The 20,252-nt window shown below is 43.4% G+C and overlaps 1 protein-coding gene across 1 annotated transcript in view; it reads right to left on the reverse strand.

Moving 5' to 3' along the window:
* The window catches only part of ADCY2 (adenylate cyclase 2), a 460,851-nt gene that overhangs the window by 120,400 nt on the left and 320,199 nt on the right, over positions 1 to 20,252 (reverse strand). The window contains exons 8-11 of the mRNA XM_052659207.1: positions 13,159 to 13,317; positions 12,259 to 12,391; positions 10,413 to 10,589; positions 5,823 to 5,866 (exon numbers count right to left, since the gene is read on the reverse strand). Coding sequence (XP_052515167.1) covers positions 5,823 to 5,866; positions 10,413 to 10,589; positions 12,259 to 12,391; positions 13,159 to 13,317 — 513 coding nt within the window. The remainder of the gene's footprint in view (positions 1 to 5,822; positions 5,867 to 10,412; positions 10,590 to 12,258; positions 12,392 to 13,158; positions 13,318 to 20,252) is intronic.

Genomic DNA, 20,252 nt, shown 5'->3' on the forward strand with positions numbered 1-20,252 from the left:
TGCACTGAATGAATTGGTTAGAGTTTTTAGTGCCGTAAAATATTCCTTTACCACTGAGTGAAATTAAAAAGCAACACTGAAATATATGTACTTGCTGTTTGAGATAAAAGAGGTTTCTATCCTAAGAGATGTACTAGCCCTTGAATTGTTGCCTTTATAAAGTTTATTTTTTGATAGAACATATTGGCTTTGAAAATTCCCTTGCAAAAATGTGGACGGGTTGACAAAATAATCATTCCTGTTTCATGTTTTCCTTGGTCAGTTTGCAAGAATTTGCAGAACTGCAGTCTTCTCTGAGACGTCTCAAAGCTTATTTGTCTGTAATTAAATGTTCCTCAGTTTTGAGAGTGCTGTTCACAGAAAACTCCTCTTACACTTGCAGACTACTCACTTAATTTCAAAGTGAATAATCTTAGGCCATAACATAGAATGCTTTGCGTTTTATTGTGCCAAGACAAGAATGCGTTCTCCAAGGTTATTCTGACAATCAGCCTAAGAATGGTGTAAAAGAAAAAATGAAAATAATATCTGTTTTTAAAAGTAAAACATCTACTGCAGAGTATAACATAACTGGCCCTTCAAAAACTGGCTTGAGCCAGGCTGCATCTGAATCCAGGTGTCCACAAGTCACCCAGTCCCATGGGAGTGAGCACAAGGCTCCTCTGTGTTAGTCACTCACTGAACAGACCTTCTACTCTGGCATAAAATAATACTCTTCCAGTTTTAGAACCGTCTCTCTATATAGATGAAAATAGTATTAAATGTGCAATGTCATATTTATCTATAATCAAATCTGGTGGAATTATCATTGATGAGACAGATGGGTAATACAATTATTACATCACTGTTTGTGAATTCCCACCTTCAAGTCCTGCCTTCTTTAAACAAGTCAAGGTTACGTTTGGTTCAAAAACAGAACAATATTAAGTGATCCACCTGTCAACACCAAGCCAATGGAATTCAGAGGTTTTAGCAAGCCAAATTCCAAGCTAAACTGGGAGGCAAATTAATTTTGATCCTTCTTTTAGAAAAAGGCCAGGCATCTTAGCAGTCACCTAGGATGGCTTATTCTCATTTGTGACTGAGGAGCTCCCTCTATTTTCTTTTTTATCAGCCCTGTGCCTAGACTTGAGATTCTTGACTTCAACTTGGTGAAAAAGTTGAAAGCTCTCTCTTTCAAAAAGTGTCACCAAGTCTAAGAAGGAACAGTGTAGATGCCTTGAGGCTCACAGGAAAACTGAACCCTTCACTCATATGTCTGGGGGCTAACGGTGTCTTTGTGAATCTGTTTTAGGATTAGCTTAGATGATGCCAGGCTTCCCTGGTAGCTCAGCTGGTAAAGAATCCACTTGCAATGCAGGAGAACCCGGTTCAATTCCTGGGTCAGGGAGATCTGCTGGAGAAGGGAGCAGCTACCCACTCCAGTATTCTTGGGCTTCCCTGGTGGCTCAGCTGGTGAAGAATCTGCCTGCAATGTGGGAGAACTTGGTCCGATCCCTGGGTTGGGAAAATCCACTGGAGAAGAGAGAGGCGACTCACTCCAGTATTCTTGGGCTTCCCTGGTGGCTCAGCTGGTAAACAATCGGCCTGCAATGCAGGAGATCTGGGTTCAATCCCTGGGTTGGGAAGATCCCCTGGAGAAGGGAAAGGCTACCCACACCAGTGTTCTGACCTGGCGAATTCCATGGCCTGTGATGCCTCAGGTGGTAAAGAACCTGCCTGCCAGTGTAGAAGCCGTAAGAGAGGCGCATTTGATCCCTGGGTCGGTAAGACCCCCCTGGAGGAGGGCATGGCAATCCACTCCAGTATTCTTGCCTGGAGAATTCCATGCACAGAGGAGCCTGGTGGGCTCAGTCTAGAGGGCCAAAAAGAGCTGGACATGACTGAAGTGACTTAGCACACTACAGATGATGCCTGTGGGGTGCGCAACCCAGTACCTATGGCACATGGAGTAGCCAACAAATGCCTGTTACAATGCATCCTCTGTATTCACCGACTTCCTGCACAACAGTTCTTAACACATAGACAGTTTCCTGGTCTCCGTAGCTTTGTGACCTCTGCTACAGAAATGAGAGGTTGTGCTTGGGGCTGATCATCTCCCTCTGAGGAATTCTTAATTCACCAACCAGGGCCTTGCTCTTCAGGCTGTCAGCGTTTCTGCATTTCTTACCTTCCTGCCTCGGGCTCCCTTGTGGGTTTCCCGGGTGCTCATAGACCCGAGCTCTATCCTCAAGCCCCCTTTCCATTTTCTCTCTCTTAAGCTCCTCCCCCAACCTGCCTCACCCACAGGCTGGGCCACTCTACCTAAGGAGGTGTGGATCCTATTGTATCTCAGATGATGTTTTACTGCCCCAGGAAGCCCCTTCACCACCAGGCTGGGGACTCAGAGAGGTTTTATGACCTCAGCTGTGTTACAAAGCCAGGATGTGCTAGGGAAGTCCGGGCTGACTTGAAAGACAGACTCTCTCTGTGAGGGTTGGGGCCGCTAAAGACCACCCACCACAGAGGAAAGAGGAGGAGGTGTGGAGGAGGCTCACAGGAGGGCAGGCAGGACAGGAGAGCAGCTAGGAACACAGGCTTCAGTGTCCTAAAGCCTGGGCATAAACCACGGGTGTGGCTACCCAAGCCACGTGGCTCTGGTCCTCTCCTGACCTGGCACCTCTGTTTCTTCCTTCCTAAATTGATAATGGCTGTAGTATCCACCCTAGAGTAATGCTGTAGGCATGAAATTAGATTTCCCATAGCCCTGGTGCAGATAACAATGGCAGCCTTACGATCACTGTCTTTCAGACAGTGCTCATCCCCAAAGACACTGCCCAAGGCACACTTGCTACAGGAGCCTTTCTCACTGTAATTTCAGTAAATCGACTCTGGAAGGAGACTGCGGGGAGGAGCAGACAGATAAGGGGCCAGATCACATACAGGAAGTCTCTTATATATGAACCTTCAAGTTGTGAACTTTCAAAGACGCACACATCGTGTGCCAGCCCCTGAATGCCAGCCGCTGTACTGTATTACTGCACTTTTCACGGTACTGTATTATAAGATAAAAAATGCTTTCTTTATCCTTTGTGTTTGCTTTTTGTGTACACATTATTTGTGTGAGAAATATTATAAACTTATCACAGTACAGTAGTATATAGCCAATTGTGTTAGTTGGGTACCTAGGCTAACTTTGCCGGACTTTTGAACAAAACTGGACTTAGGAACGTGTTCTCAGAATAGAACTCATGCGTATGCAGGGGACTTACTGTACAAAGTGGAAGGATGTTTGTGAAATTCCATAGACAGCTGTTTGCAGATGTGCTAATTTCTTACTGGCTTGAAGAGCCAGGCCTTCTAAAGATACGTTACAGGGTCCAAAACACTTCTTAAAATAGCTTAAGCTTTCTTTCATCGGGCATTTGCCACCAAAAAAATAATACTTCAAAAGCCCAAGAACTCCATTTTCCATATAACAAAGGGCTCTAAGTGTGATAGGTCAATGTTAAAATTACAAGTTTTACACAAAATACAAATCAGAGGTCATGACAACAAAGATAAAGTCACGCAGAGGGATTCGTGAGAGAGTGCACTAAGATCTGGCAGCTAATGCTCTAATTATTTATGTTCATTTTCCACGTTGATACAATGCATTTTTTTTTTAATAGGAATAAACTCATCTCTTAACTGGGGAAAGAAAAGTTTTAAGTTTGGGGCCGTTCATTAATTATCCTAATGTTAGTCGCTCAGTCATGTCTGACTCTGTGTGACCCCATGGACTGTAGCCCACCAAGGTCCTTTGTCCAGGGGATTCTCCAGGCAAGAATACTGGAGTGGGTTGCCATTTCCTTCTCCAGGGTGCCGGGAGCCAGCGTGAGGAACTCCGCCTGTGGCAAAGGTCATGAGGAAGGAGGCTCGGCATACGCAAAGGCGGGATCGAGCCTCAGGAGACACCCTGTTCCCGAGCATCTACCCCCAAAACCAGAGTCTGCCTGCTTTACTGCTCTATGCTCTCACCTACGCCTCTGACTTTACGGGGGGCTGTCCCCCACCACCTCTCTCTGTAAAGGAGTTAACTTAGGACTCCAGATAATAAATCTCCTGGGCGTGGCAAGGGTGTCTCAGGTCAAACCTCTCTGCTGGCAGACTAGCTTGTGTGACAGGATTATCCACACTCTTGCTACTATGTACATGATTGTTTACAAACTCTCAACCATAAACAGCACAGAAAGTTTGGAGTATTTTGAAAGTCTTAGTTAGCATTGGGTTTTTCTAAAGATAAAAATCATGTTGGTGAAGGGTTTCTTTGCTGAGTTAATGACTGCCACCAGGCCTCCATATCCTTAAGCACCTGGTAGTATGTTAGTCAATGTAATCGGAATGTAGAAAAAGAAATATAGTAGTTTTGATGTTAGCAATACTAGACTTTTTGAGGTGATGAATTTTCTCTCTTGTTATAGATCACTGTACTCCTCTTTCTTTGTTATAAATCCTTGTGTCCTTGCTATGTAAGAATGTAACTTTATCACTATCTTAAGACTAAGTAGATCTTAAGGGCAAACAAGTTTTCTGATCGACTAACCTTTATCAATAGACAGTAAGGTGGGGCCATAAAATGTTAATGGGTCTCCAGACCAGAAGATACTGTGAACAAATGTAAGACCCTTGTAAGAACAAAGATATGCTGATAAGGGTCAGAGCAGCTGACCCTGCGTGACTCTGTTTCTTACATTTATCTCTATGTACAACTAAAAGTATAAAAGTGGACCTGGAAAATAAAGAAACGGGACCAGTTCCTGGAGAGACTGGTTTCCCCCGTGTGGTCTTTCCTCGTTCTCTTCTTTTCTGGCTGAATTCCCATCTGGAGCGTGGAGGCTCACCATGTCTACTTACTTGCCCTGGCTTCTAAGACCCACGCGAGAGGGAGCCCAAGGTGGGGCACCCTCCACTATTCAAGCAGGCGCTGGTGGCCCACGTAGGTGGTGCAAACTCCTTGTCTTGGAGGTTTATTGGTTTTCCACGTAAACCAAGTTATTCAGCCTCTTTTTCTGCACTAATTTTCCTACTACACTATGCTTTTCTAATCTCTCTTTATATCTGTAATTAACTAAGTTCTTTCCTAGGATGCTGACTCCGTCCCTGCTTCGAATTCCCTGGATCCACTGGGGCTGGACCCCGGCACCAGGGGATCTTCCCGACCCAGGGATTGAACCTGGGTCTCCAGCATTGCAGGTAGATTCTTTACCATCTGAGCCACCAGGAAAGCCCCCAAATTATCCTAACATCTTCAATAAAAAGTACTTAACTCCCAAACTAAAGGAAGGCTCTGAGCCCCGAAGCTAGAGGAACACAGACAAGAGAGAGAAGTGATGTCTGAGAGCTTGCGGAGGATGACAGTGGGGCCCTGGGACAACTGTGGGGGCATTTTTCCTTTGTTTGAGCAGGGTGGCTTGAACTTCTTTTCACTATTGAAAGGCTGGACTTACCTTGCTTTTATCTCTAGGATGCAACCTCAAAAATATAACTTTAAGATACTCATCTTAAGAAAGTCCAGTTCTTTACTTCAGATTAATATGAAGAATGTTTTTTAAGAAAACAATTTAAAGTTCTAAAGAGTTTACTAGGCAGTGTTTTCCCTCTTTTAATTCTAAAAAGAAAGGATATCAATAATCCTATTTTTAGAAGCTGACTACAACTTGACAGGGCTTTTCACAAGCAGCTACTCTTTTTTTCAGAAGAAAGAGCCTTCAGAATTATTACAGTTGATGAAAATTACTTTCAGGAACAAATAAAGAACAGTTAAGCCTTTAGAAAATTAGAAAATGGAATGTATACCATACCTTAAGGTGCGGTTTTGAAAATTATGCTGACCCATTGGTACATCCTATTAAAGAAAAAGAGATTATTAGTTGCTAAAAACATACACTAAGAATTTTGAAAAGATAATGATGCATATTTCTTCTTTTACATGGTAAATATCATTTAGGTAATAAGCAACTACCCACATGGAGAAAGAGAGCTTAATTATAAGTGTGAAATAAGGTTAAAAGTTCAGTTTATATTTAGAATGTTGGTGTAATCTATGAACTCTGGATATTAGAAGTGTCAGGATTATTGTCTGGATTTTTAAAACTCCCCTCCTGATATCTGCAGATATTATTTACAACAACGCCTGCAGAGGACTGTTACTAAGTTTACTGTCGACAACCTAAATCATGTAGAATGGTAGTTTTAACATGAGACAAAAACTTAGAAAATGCTTTAAAACACAAACACAATCACAAAATCTACAGACAAGCCCTATCAGTGAACCAAACTGTTAAGAAATGAGACCATTGATTAAGTATGTGAAACTGAGAATCACTGATGAAAAAGAAGAAATGTACATAAAGCTGGTATAATAGTTCCTGAAAAAGGCTAGTGAGAGGGAGACTCTGAATCCATTGCTAAGTGTTCAATGATAGACTTAAAAAACCACAAGACTCACTTGTATATTGTAGTGGAAATTAAAATAAAAGTTAGAACAAAGAAGCTCCAGAGAAACTTTTCTTTGTTGCTTTAAGCTCCAAGGTTAGGTAAGGAAATGTATTTAGCCTAGGGAAAGGTAAGGCTTAAAAATGATAACCGAACTCCACATTTTATTATATAGAGTGTTAATAAAATAATGCATTATTCACCAGCTCCATCAATGTTAAATCAAGAGTTAATGAAGTTCCGCATACAGGATTAGATAAAAGAAATGACTTTTGGAAATGCCAGCTGTTCGATCCTGGAATGTACAAATAAGAATGACAATGGGACCTTTCTGAAAGTAAGAGGCACAGTCCTATGGGCTCCAAGTGCTAGCCAGAACCTCAGGTGTCTTCTGTCACTGCCAAGGAGCTCAGTCCTGAGACTCTGTCTGTGACTGGCAAGGCCAGCTGGTCAAGAAAACAGAGTCTGTTCCAGAGATCCTCTGTTTTTTATACACTTTCTACAATTTTCTGAAGCTCAAAGCCTTAGGGTGTTATAACTCTCTCAAAGGAGGCATCTTCACTAACATATAACAACAGATTATGTTGAGGTTGGAGCCAGGGTGAAATCTTCCCTTGGGTGCCTTGCTAAGATAGTAAGGGAGAGGGTTGCTCTTAAGTCCTGAGACAAAGGAGATGGATAAGAAATTAGCAACCACAGCAACATCAATAACACCACCCAGAAAGCAAGGCCTTATTTTTACAGGTACACAGATGAAGTAGCACAGAAAATAATGCTTTAGTATTTAGATATAATTCTTATTTCCTGAAAAATAATAAACCAACCAGCCAACCAACCAACCAGTTAGCCAACCAACGAGTCAACCAACCAACCAGCCAACTAGCCAGTCAACAAACCAACCAGCCAGTCAACCAACTAGCCAGCCAACTAGCTAGTAAACTAACTAACCAGGCAACCAGCCAGTCAACCAACCAACCAGCCAATCAAACAACCAGCCAACCAGCCAACCAACCAATGAACCAACTAACCAGTCAACCAACCAGTCAACCAACCAACCAGTCAACCAGCCAACCAACCAACCAACCAGCCAGCCAACCAGCCAGTCAACCAACCAACCAGTCAACCAGCCAACCAACCAACCAACCAGCCAGCCAACCAGCCAGTCAACCAACCAACCAGTCAACCAACCAGTCAACCAACCAACCAGTCAACCAACCAGTCAGCCAAGTAACCAGTCAACCAGCCAGTCAACCAACCAACCAGTCAACCAGCCAACCAACCAACCAACCAGCCAGCCAAGTAACCAGTCAACCAACCAGTCAACCAACCAACCAGTCAACCAACCAGTCAACCAACCAGTCAGCCAAGTAACCAGTCAACCAGCCAGTCAACCAACCAACCAGTCAACCAACCAACCAGTCAACCAGCCAACCAACCAACCAACCAGCCAGCCAACCAGCCAGTCAACCAACCAACCAGTCAACCAACCAGTCAACCAACCAACCAGTCAACCAACCAGTCAGCCAAGTAACCAGTCAACCAGCCAGTCAACCAACCAACCAGTCAACCAACCAGTCAACCAACCAACCAGTCAACCAACCAGTCAGCCAAGTAACCAGTCAACCAACCAGTCAACCAACCAACCAGCCAACCAGCTAGTCAACCAACCAACCAGCCAACCAGCGAGTCAACCAACCAATCAGGCAACCAGCCAGTCAAACAACCAACCAGCCAACTAGCCAGTCAACCAACCAACCAGCCAACCAAACAACCAGCCAGCCAGCTAACCAACCAATGAACCAACTAGCCAGTCAAACAACCAGTCAACCAACCAATCAGTCAACCAGCCAGTCAACCAGCCAACCAACCAACCAATCAGTCAACCAGCCAGTCAACCAACCAGCCAACCAACCAATCAATTGGTTTATGACAAATCTCAATCAGAGATAAAGTTATTAGCCATTAGCACTAATAATAAACTTAGTGTTGAGGTAAAATAATCTGATTCTTTTCATAAGAGGGATAGAAGCGTTGACTTTCCCTGACAATTAGATCCTAGGTCTTAGCATGCTTTTCCTCTAACAGGTCTAGTTGCTGGGAGGCCCCCAGTGGCTCTGGTCCCCGCTCCTTGCATCTCTTCTCTTCCTGTGACCTCATCCAGATCCACAGCTTCAAATAGCACCTAAAATCCGATGCCTCTCACATCCACACCTCCTACCAAGACCTCTACCCAGAGATCCAGGAGCACACTCCCAACTGCCAACTTCCAAGCGGCACTTTGGTGTATGAAAGGCATATTGATTCGAAGATGTCCACTAGCAAAGTCTTGATTTTTCTACCCCAAATTCTCTGACTTTGCTCCGAGTATTTGTCAGTTCAGTTAATGGGATCATCATTCTTCTAGGTGCACAATCCAAACATGTGGATTCGTCTTTGAACTTCCTTTCCACACATATTGACTCCATCACTAAGTCTTACTTGTTCCACTTTCAAATTATACCCTAAATTTGTTTCTCACTGTTCCCACTGCTAAAATCTCAGCAAATGAGGACACCATTCCTTCTTGTAGCCCTGCCCTCTTGGTCCATCACCCAGAGTGCTAATTACACAATGCCCTTCCCTGCTTATGACCCTCTAACAACTTCCCACTACAATCAGAATAAATTATACATGATTACTTGGAGCCTCTCACCCTAATGACCTCCCCTGGCTTACTGTTGATGATCTGACAGCCACACAGTCTCTTCTCTGCCTCAAAGACATTAATTCATTTCCATTTCAGGGCCACTGAATTTGTCCTTTTGCTCCTTACCCTCCCCACTGACCCCTCCCCTTCTTGGAGACTCCCCCCAGCCAGCCCACCCAGAGGAGCCACGTCAGTCACTCCCCAAGACATTCCTTCCTTTTCTTTTCATCACAGCCCTCGGCAGCACCTGGAGTGATCTCCTTTGTTTATTTGAATCCTACTTAGGGTCTCTTTCTTCCCAATAGAATATAGACTCTTCTAGGACTTGCCCTGGAGGTCTCCCTGTTGACCACTTGAAAGATCACAATCTTCTATCAGATCGTTTATTTGTCAGTTGGAAAAGAACAAAGGAAGTTGAGAGAAGAGATAGAACTAAAACAAAACAGGAATGCTGACGCCTGCATGTTGGGTTTGTGCCTGTTACTGTGCCAGGCCTATGGACACAGGAAGCTTGGAAATGTCCATTTTTACCTGATAGCCTCATGTTTTTTTCTCATCAGCTAAGAATTATAGAACATCTCTTTTTTTTTTTTAACCTCAACCATATCACTAACAGAGTGAATACCATTTTGCATGAAATTGTACTCAGAGACTGTTTTAATATCTAAATATACCGTTGGGATTATTCTAAGTGCTCCACTGTATTTCCTTTCCTCTCCTCCCATGAGTTTTTCTATTCTTCATCTGCATTTCATCTATCTTATTGAAAGGTCCCTGTGGTCGGGAGCGGTGGGACTTCATTCACCGTTAGAAGTTGGGATGATGTCCATAAGGGACGCCAACAATAGAATGCACTTTGCTTCTGACACAGCCTGAACCTCTGGGGGATGAGGACAGGGTTAATGATGTTGCTCAAACCCCAAGGATGTCGGGCCTTCATTTGTTCTTTTATGAAGATGCTCGGGCTTTCCACTTCGTGGTAGCCACAGCAAATTACAAACCTGGATTGAAAAAGAATTCAGGGGTATGCAGTGGCTACTGCCTGTTGTCAATAACAGTCTTCGATAAGAAAGTGATCACGCAAAGTCACTCTTGATTGAGACCCTTAGCAGCTGACGCTCATGATAACCTGATGGCAGGTTTACTTAGGCCTGTTTGTGGTGCTCCTCTCTGGGAAGTCAGAGATGGCAAGCTTCCTTTATTACAGACCCGACTAGTTTTGGCAGGACACGCCTTCTGTTTGGGGCAGCCCGGCGCGGGGAGGACGTACCGTGGTGCTGATCTTGCCATTCTCTGTAGTCATGCTGTCTCTATGATGCAGGTGTGCAAAGGGCTTGGCCGCCCCCCAGGACTCCAGGTACCGGGTCATACGGACAGAAGCCCTCATCTTCGCTCCGTCAAGGGTGTGTCGGGGCCTGAAGAGGTGCTGAGGGCTCCGCCGCTCTCCCTTGGGGTGAGAAGCACAGCATCACACCTGGAGGCCACAGCACCTCCTCCCTCCAGCCCCCCAGAAGCCTCCCTTGCACAGGTGGCATCCTCCTCCATCACCGCCTTCACTCTGCGGGCTCCTGCCCTCGGTCCTGCAGGGCCACCAGCGGGCATGGCCACACCCCAGAGGAGCTGAGTCAGTTTTTTTCAGACAAAAAAACCTACCTGTACCTGAAACTTGGGGAAAAACAATAGCCATTGGAAGGGACGTTTTTATAAAGCTGACTCTTAGACAGAATATGCTGATCTGTTTCCATGTTTTAATGGTTGTGTTTTTTTCCTAAAGAGATGGCTGTAGGGATTGAGGCTGTTTTCGGATGCGAAATGGCCTCAAATATTGAGGTTTTGGTTTTCTTTGCCTGAACGCAGTGTTCTCTGGACACGTTTTTTGGACCTTTTCCCTGCACCTGCCACCCCCGCACCGATCATCCCATACTTCCTTCTGCTTGTCACACATCTGTCTCCAGATCAACTGTCTAGTGAGTTGGGAGTTTGTCGCCAAAGGTGAACCTGGGGGTTTCGGGGAGGCTCTTGTGAGTAAACACGCATAAACTCGACTTCATTGATTTTGAGATACTTGTTTGGACAATTCAGAGGAGTTTCTTGCTGCTACCTGCGTTGTTAACCAGCCAGTGATTTGAAGGAAGTTACATAAACCGTCTGAGACTCAGCTTCTTAATCTATAAATAGCAACAGTACTCATTTGGCAGGAATTTGGGAAGGGGTAAAGATGAGAGCTCTTTTGATGAGCCCCCTGCTCTGGCCTGACATGTGATGGGAAGAGAATAAGAGACAGCAGCTGTTTGCATGGGATGGATGATTTTTATCATGTTAAAGTTTACATGTCTGCACATAACATGCTCACCCCGTGTTTATGTGACATTTGTTAATCTTTCAGTAATTTCTTCTTTTTTTCTTTTATCATCATCCACTTAATCTCATTAAGATTTTTATCAGCTGAAGTCCTGAGCACACTTTTTGTCTTCATTTAATTTTCTAGCTGCCAGGAAGTGCCCATCATGGACTAACACAGTGGTACCCAACCTTTTTGGCACCAGGGACCTATCTGTTATGTGCTTAGTTGTGTCTGACTCTCTGTGACCCCATGGACCATAGCCTGCCAGAGGCCTATGTCCATGGAATTCTCCAGGCAAGAATACTGGAGAGGCTTGCTATGCCCTTCCCCAGGGACCTATTTAGTGGAAGACTATTTTTACATGGACTGGGGGTTGGGGGATGGTTTCTGGGTGATCAAATGGATTGCATTTATTGTGCATGTTATTTCTAATCTAATGCTCTTGCTGATCTAACAGGAGGTACCAGTTCATGGCCCAGAGGTTCACACCCGTGGACTAACGTGTACACTGATAAGCACTGGCTAACCTCGACAAGCTTATGATGCAGACAATACCCTTGTTACATAAATAAGCAATTCATTTCAACTGCTTCTTTCACAAATATTTGAATGCATTTTTACAAAACACAGGCATTTAAAATAGTTTTAGAGGCAAACACTAGCAAAGAATTACACTGGTTCTTGACTAAAAAAACTTTCCATATCAATCATTTACCCCCTTCACTTTTAATCACAGAAGTCATGTGCCAATTATAGACTCTATGATACTGACCTTGGGGTTGATTACAAAGTAAGTTTTCACCAAGTGTTGCTTTAAATACGGGTCTCTGATGTCACCATCGCCTTCTTCCACTTTGTAAGCTCCATTCAAGTGTTGCAGGGTAACAGAAGAGATGTGAACACGTCTGAAATTCCATTTGAAAACCACAATCAAGATACAGAAGAAGGAACATCCAAGATTTTCTATTTATTTGGGACTTCAGAAAGAATCCCTTCTGCCACAGGTGAAGGAAAGGCTATAGGTTCACAGCCTGTTACCGACAGCTTTGGGAAACTGCTCCCCAATATCAAGAGCTGCTAATATTTGGAGCCTCTCTGCACTCAGTGAAACCTAGGTGGTGAATTATAGCACATAAAACGTGATCATACTGAATCTGGAGGTATGAGCATAGTTTGCTGAATTGCATGGCAAAGTCATTTGAGAACACGTGCTGATATATATAAAAGTATGGGCTTTCCTTCTCAATGCCTGTTCTCATACGTCTCCAAATTACAGCACCTGCAAAGATTCTCTTGTCATCTGTCCAGATGGTACCATCTGCTTATTTTAATAGGACTGGTTTCAGAGGTGACCAATAATACAGAAAAGCCACCTATCCCTAGTGCATTATAAGCCATCTTTAACTTAGGTCTCTATTCATAAATATGCAATTAAGTCAAAGTCTGTAATTCAGGATCTGACATCCAGTCTCTAACCACGGGTCCCAGGGGTGGTGGAATTGGGGCTTGAGAGCTCACGTCCATCTGGTTAATGGAAGAGGTCACTGAGTAACATGGTACTAACCACGGCAGCAGAAGTCACTGAGCACTGAGCAGTCAGCTCTTAGCCTGTGGACCTCAATTCCTAAGCCCGGAGCCTGCTGGCTGAGAAGAAGCCCACGTCCTGCCTTACCCAGGGACCCCTCCAGCTTCCATGTGGTTGGCCAGGGTGACGTCATGTGACCACACGTCGTACTGCCACTTCTGCAGCCCGATCACGCCGCACAGGACGTTCCCAGAATGTACTCCCACGCGCATGTTGATGTCCACTCCAGTGGCGTCCCTCACTTTCCTAGAGAGAAGGAAAGTCACATCACCCTCCAGGGCCAGTCTCTTCTTCCTGTCATCCCTGGCCGATTTTCTGGGCATTTTATTATTCAGAATGTCTCAGACTGTTGGAAATATGGTCATGAGTTCCTCCTGTGGTGGAAGATTGCTGCTCTGAGGCCAGAGAAAGGGTTCTTCTCTCCAGTTATTACCAGGTTAACCCATCAGTACCAAGCCAATGCTCCAGCCAGTAAAGCCTCAGGCTGGCTAGGGCCGTGATTCAACATTTTGGTTGTAGCTTCTAATTTTCCAACCGATACATATCAAGCACCCATCATGCGCTAACCCCCTCCTTGAAGTTTTCATACTAGACTCGTGAGACATTGCCTTGTACTGTCAGAAACAATCTTAGATGCCATTCGCAACTCTAATGCTTAGCATAGCGTATGTCCTCAAGGAATATTTTCTGCTGATGAGACAATAGGGCTTATTTGTGAGCTTAAATGACTTCAGCCTGAATAGGAATTAAAAAAAAAAACAAAAAACCACAAGCTGAATGCTTTTCCACTGTGCACGTTTCTTTAACAAAAAAGGGAAGCGAGTACTCTTTAAGAAGCTTTAATAGTGCATAAGGTATCATTAAAAAGAAATGAATTTTTAAAAACCACTTAAAAAATACTTTAGGATCCTGTCACCAACTCATTGAAAGAGACAAATGAATAACTTCCTTTGATTAGGACAGACATATATACACGACCATGTGTAAAACAGATGGCTAGTGGGAAGATGCTGTAACAGGGGCCTCAGGTCAGTGCTCTGTGATGACCCAGAGGGGTGGGGTGGGGAGGGCGGGGGGCGGTTCAAGAGGGAGGGGATATATATACATATAATACAGCTGATTCACTTCACTGAATAGCGGAAACGAATACAACATTGTAAGGCAATTATATTCCAATTAAAAAAAAAAGAAAAAAGACAACTTCCTTTAAGGGAAAATGGCAATGATTGGTCATGCCTATTTGTTTCTGCCAGTTAAATATGTTTATCAATTAAAATATAGTTGTGAAAGAAAAAGGTGTCCCTAGCAGGAAGGTGTCCCTAGTTCCATGGAGCGAATCACCCCAGGAAGAAACGTGGAGGGAAGTGATGACATTGATTGCAGCACGGTTAGGAGGAAGGGTTCCCAGGTGTGGGATGCAGTGGAACCCGAACCATCTCAAAATGACACAGGTACGCACGTGGGATGGCATCACCGACCCAATGGACATGACTTTGAGCAAGCTCTGAGAGGTGGTGAAGGGCAGGGAAGGCTGGTGTGCTGCAGTCCATGGGGTCGCAGAGTCGGACACGACTGAGCAACTGAACAATGAACAACAATGAACAATGAAGGTCAAGCTTCAATGACGAAGCAGAACCATCCGAGCGTACTATGATAAAAAGAAATGGGTCCATGATATAAAAAGAAATGACTTCCTGAAAAAATAATACACAGGCTGTTTCTTTCCCTTCCCTTTCTATCGTCCTTTTCTGTTTATATTTTGTCATAAAATGACAACCTATATCAAGTACCTTGAAAGTCGTCCACACCCTTCAATCCTGCTCCCAGAAGGAGCATCTCCATGACACAGGAGGCTTGCCTTGTCACTTTGCCCGCATCAGTTCTGAGTGCAAACAGCTGCCGGTGGGTGTCTGGTCCCCCCCTCTGGGCTTGCTCAGGCTGGTTCATCTCTGCTCCCCATTCCCCTGAGCCCTGCTTCCTGACAGCATCCAGGATTAGTCATAAAGCCAGTCTGATAGCAGTGACTGGTTAGTAACTCGAGTATTTGAATTAACCATCTTCATAGGCTTCATGTCTGTTTTAGAAAAATGAGTTGATCAAGGGTTCAGATGAACTGACTGACCAGAAACATTTTAATGCATGTAGATGCAGATGAAATCTGTGTGATCTATAGACAAGTGTTGAAATGATGGCTTAGAGTTTGTGCTAATAGTAGACAATCTTTCTAATTTAAGAGGAGCTTTAATCACTTACAAAATCAGGGTTCTGAGAGCACTGCCTTGATTAAGAACAGTTTACATTTTTATTAAAGCGGGGAAAACGTCTCCTTAAATGCTGGGAATATTCCAAAACTGCAAAGAACTTCTGCAGTGTTGACTTAGTTAACAGGGAATGAGGCTCTGAATAAATGTGGAGGTCCCTGCATGGAGGGAAAACCACGGACAGACATCCCTGGATCCATGTTGCTGGTTCCCAGGAAAACTGGAGGTCATCTGGCAAAATTCCAAGTGCTAAGTGTATGCTTTCTCCTCACCAGCTTCAAAAACTGAAATTCCTGTATTCATTCTCATTGTATGGCTTAAGGAATGGGAATGGAAATGCTTGCTTTCGTATGTGAGAGAGAACAAAGAGTTTCCAAAATTTGTCGAGGTGTTCTCTCTTTCCCTGGGCTTCCCTGGTGGCTCAGATGGTAAAGAATCTGCCTGCAGTGCAGGAGACCCAGGTTCGATCCCTGGAGAAGGGAATGGCTACCCACTCCAGTATTCTTGCCTGGAGAATTCCATGGACAGAGGAGTCTGGAGGGCTACAGTCGACGGGGTCACAAAGAGTCAGACACGACTGAGCAACTAAACAACGACAACAAAAGGGTATTTTGTTGAATCAAATGTGCTACTGATTCACAAAATTCCATCCTTCACAAAACCCATTCATAAAGTCCGTTTCCTCCCATGTTTAGTTTCAAACATGAAGGTGGCTTCCAGGGGTGGTTACAAATGTGAGACAATCTGTTAATTTTACATGGATTGAGTTGCACTTACATCTAGACTATAACGTCTTGAATAATTAATGACTTTTAGAATATAGTTGAAAAGCTTTTTTTTTTCCTTATACCTCCGAGAAGACAGATGATTTATTTTTGGGGAGAAGCAGGGGGGACAGCTAATTTGTAGGGAACAAGGTATAAAGAAGGTTGAGAAGTGCTTGCAAACGAGACTCTCAACCAGGGCTGAACATTCTTGCAAACGAGATGTTCTGCCCAGTGTAGGGAACTAGGTTTAAGGAAGGTTGAGAAGTGCTTGCAAACGAGACTCTCAACCTGAGCTGAACATTCTTGCAAACGAGATGTTCAGCTAAGAATCCTGTTTGTTCCCGTGGGAAAAGAACATTTCTTGCACACAAGGATGTTTCTCTGATTCCTCAAAAGGAGCAGACCCTGGGACAAAACGGATTCTAAGTTGATAAGGAAGTTCCCCAAAACACAGTCTTCGCTGCAGTAAAGAAGCCCAGGTAAAGGTCATCCCGCCCTGCACCTGCACACTGTATAGTCTCTGAATCACAGTGCTTGGCAGCTTGCCCTGCAGGTTGTTGTGCAAGGGATATAAAATAAAGCAGCTGTAAGAAGCAAGTGTTAAAATAGAAAGATTCAAACCACTCTGCAGTGTTGGTGTTTCATTCCGTCGCCGGCATCTGGCGCCCAACGTGGGGCACGACGGAACCGAAAGGGTAAGCACCCCGGGGCAAAAGGCTGAAAGGGGGACTTTCGGGAAATAGAAAAGAAAAAGAGAAAAGAATAAAAATCCGAAAGGGTAAACACCCTGGAGCAAAAGGCTGAAAGGGGGACTTTCGAGAAAAAGAGAAAAGAATAAAAATCCGAAAGGGAGAGCACCCCGGAGCGAAACGCTGAAAGGGGGACTTTCGAGAAAATAAGAAAAATAAGAGAAAAAGAACAGAAAAAAGAGAAAAGAAAAAGAAAAAACTATGGGGAATTCCCCATCTTTAAAGTCACAATATATGGAGCTAGTTAAGGGGCTCCTGCATTCTATAGGAATTAAAACGTCTACTCGCCGCTTGAGTGAGTTATTCTGTCTTAGAGAGCAGCATTGTTATTGGTTTCAATATCAAACAGAAGTACAGCTGAATTTGAAGGAATGGAAAGTGGTGCAGAAAGAGTGAAGAAGGCAGCATCAAAAAGGAAATGTGATTCCTTTAAGGCTGTGGACTCTATGCAGCGCTATAACACAGGCTTTAAAATTAATGGCTGCTGATAGTGAGGCCGCCTCATGTTCTCTTGAGGAGGGGGCTTCACCTCGGCCTCCGCCCAAACCCCCAGATGATAGTAAAGATTCATCCACTGAGTCAGATAGAGATGTAAGTTCTGGGAAAGATTCAGATTCTGTAGAGGCAATGACTACTGCCTTTTGAAAGGTTTTATTAAATAAAAAACAAACTTCCAAGGCTGTTAACCCTTCTGCACCACCTTACGCATCCCTATTTCCAGTAGCTGCCGACAAGGCTGAGGTAGGGAGAGAGAATCAATGGTTTTGGAAGTACGGGAAAAAGTATATTTTGGGAAATGCTTATTAATGACTCTCGTCCTTTAATGTCACTGATTATTGAAGGTAAACAGTTTGAAGGATTAGTGGATACAGGAGCAGATGTTTTGGTTATTTCTCTCCAGCAGTGGCCTAATGACTGGAAAAAAGAAAAAATTCCTCTTGTTTTAACAGGCTTAGGATCAATAGCAGATGTGTGGAGAAGCGCTCAACCTTTGTCATGCCAATTGTCTAATGGAAAGAAAGTATTTATTTCTTTTTACATTGTTAATATACCTATTAATATCTGGGGAAGAGATCTTTTATTTTCTTTAGGAACAACGCTTACCATCTCGTTGGAAAACTTGTAGCCACTGCTCAAATTCCTGGAGCTCTCCCATTGAAATGGTTAACTGATGTCCCTAAATGGGTTGAGCAGTGGCTGCTTCCAAAAGTGAAGCTCGAGGCTTTAGAACAATTAGTAAAAGAACAGCTTCAATCTGGCCATATTGAACCTTGTACGTCTCCTTGGAATTCTCCTGTTTTTGTCATTAAGAAAAAATCTGCTAAATGGAGAATGTTGACTGATTTAAGGGAAGTTAACAAATGTATAAAACCTATGGGAGCTTTGCAATTAGGTCTCCCTTCTCCTGCTTTGATTCCACAGGATTGGTCTTTGATGGTTTTAGATTTGAAGGATTGTTTTTTTAATATTCCTTTGCAAATAAAAGATAGAAATAAATTTGCTTTTACTATTCCAGTGTATAATCATGGGCAGTGTCAGGTAACCTTACTATATGGACGGAAAACTTTACTTTAAATATTAATGATCCTAAGGGGCCATTTCAAGTTCACTTGCATATTAATAAATCTTACTCTGCTATAGCATGTGTAAAATTTCCTTATTCTTTACTGTATGGGCAATGGATTTAAAATGAAATTTTGGGAGTTATATCATGTTCTGATTGTAACTTGACTCAATGTATAAATCGTTCCTGGTGGGAAAATGTTAAAAACAAGATGGTCCATTCCAGTAATTATTCTTTGGTCATTGTGAAAGCACGGACTGAACTTTGGTTGCCTGTTAATCTTACTCGACCTTGGTCGGACTCTTTTGCTGTTACTCATCTTGTGAATGCTGTACAAACTCTTCTCCATCGATCTCGAAGAATGCTTGGCATTGTCATCGCATCAATTCTCGCCGTGGCTTCAGTAACAGCAACAGCAACTGTAGCAGGTCTTGCTTTGCATCAAGGCATACAGACTGCTGATTTTGTCAGGGAATGGCATAAAGATGCTCATTTATTGTGGCAACAACAGCATGATTTGGACTCTCAATTGGCTACTGATGTATTAAATTTACAACATACTGTTTCCTGGTTAGGAGATCAAGTGACTGTGTTAGCTAAAAAGAGTGTGTTAAAATGTGATTGGAACTCATCTCACCTATGTGTAACTCCTGTTCCCTTTAATATGAGTGAGGGTTGGGAAAAGGTGAAAAGGTCTTTAGTGGGACACCAAAATGTAACTGCTGAAATTATGGAATTAGAACAAACTATATTGTCAGCTTTTAGTAAGACGCTGCCTGATATTCTTGGTTCTGATATACTGAAGAGTCTTCAAGAAGGATTAGATAACCTTAATCCTTTAGGGCATGTATCTACATTGTTAACAACATTCTTTGTGAATACTTTGTTAATTGTTGCTTTATGTTTTATTGCTTTTATAGTCTACCAGCGCTGGCGAAAAGGGAAACAATTTAAAAAAAAAGCTCTGCGTATTCAAGCGCTTATTCAGCATCTACAGGAAAAGAAAGGGGGAGATGTAGGGAACAAGGTATAAAGAAGGTTGAGAAGTGCTTGCAAACGAGACTCTCAACCTGAGCTGAACATTCTTGCAAACGAGATGTTCAGCTAAGAATCCTGTTTGTTCCCGTGGGAAAAGAACATTTCTTGCACACAAGGATGTTTCTCTGATTCCTCAAAAGGAGCAGACCCTGGGACAAAACGGATTCTAAGTTGATAAGGAAGTTCCCCAAAACACAGTCTTCGCTGCAGTAAAGAAGCCCAGGTAAAGGTCATCCCGCCCTGCACCTGCACACTGTATAGTCTCTGAATCACAGTGCTTGGCAGCTTGCCCTGCAGGTTGTTGTGCAAGGGATATAAAATAAAGCAGCTGTAAGAAGCAAGTGTTAAAATAGAAAGATTCAAACCACTCTGCAGTGTTGGTGTTTCATTCCGTCGCCGGCATCTGGCGCCCAACGTGGGGCACGACGGAACCGAAAGGGTAAGCACCCCGGGGCAAAAGGCTGAAAGGGGGACTTTCGGGAAATAGAAAAGAAAAAGAGAAAAGAATAAAAATCCGAAAGGGTAAACACCCTGGAGCAAAAGGCTGAAAGGGGGACTTTCGAGAAAAAGAGAAAAGAATAAAAATCCGAAAGGGAGAGCACCCCGGAGCGAAACGCTGAAAGGGGGACTTTCGAGAAAATAAGAAAAATAAGAGAAAAAGAACAGAAAAAAGAGAAAAGAAAAAGAAAAAACTATGGGGAATTCCCCATCTTTAAAGTCACAATATATGGAGCTAGTTAAGGGGCTCCTGCATTCTATAGGAATTAAAACGTCTACTCGCCGCTTGAGTGAGTTATTCTGT

This window comes from Budorcas taxicolor, chromosome 20 (genome assembly GCF_023091745.1).
Source record: "Budorcas taxicolor isolate Tak-1 chromosome 20, Takin1.1, whole genome shotgun sequence".
Classification (NCBI taxonomy): Eukaryota; Metazoa; Chordata; class Mammalia; order Artiodactyla; family Bovidae; genus Budorcas; species Budorcas taxicolor.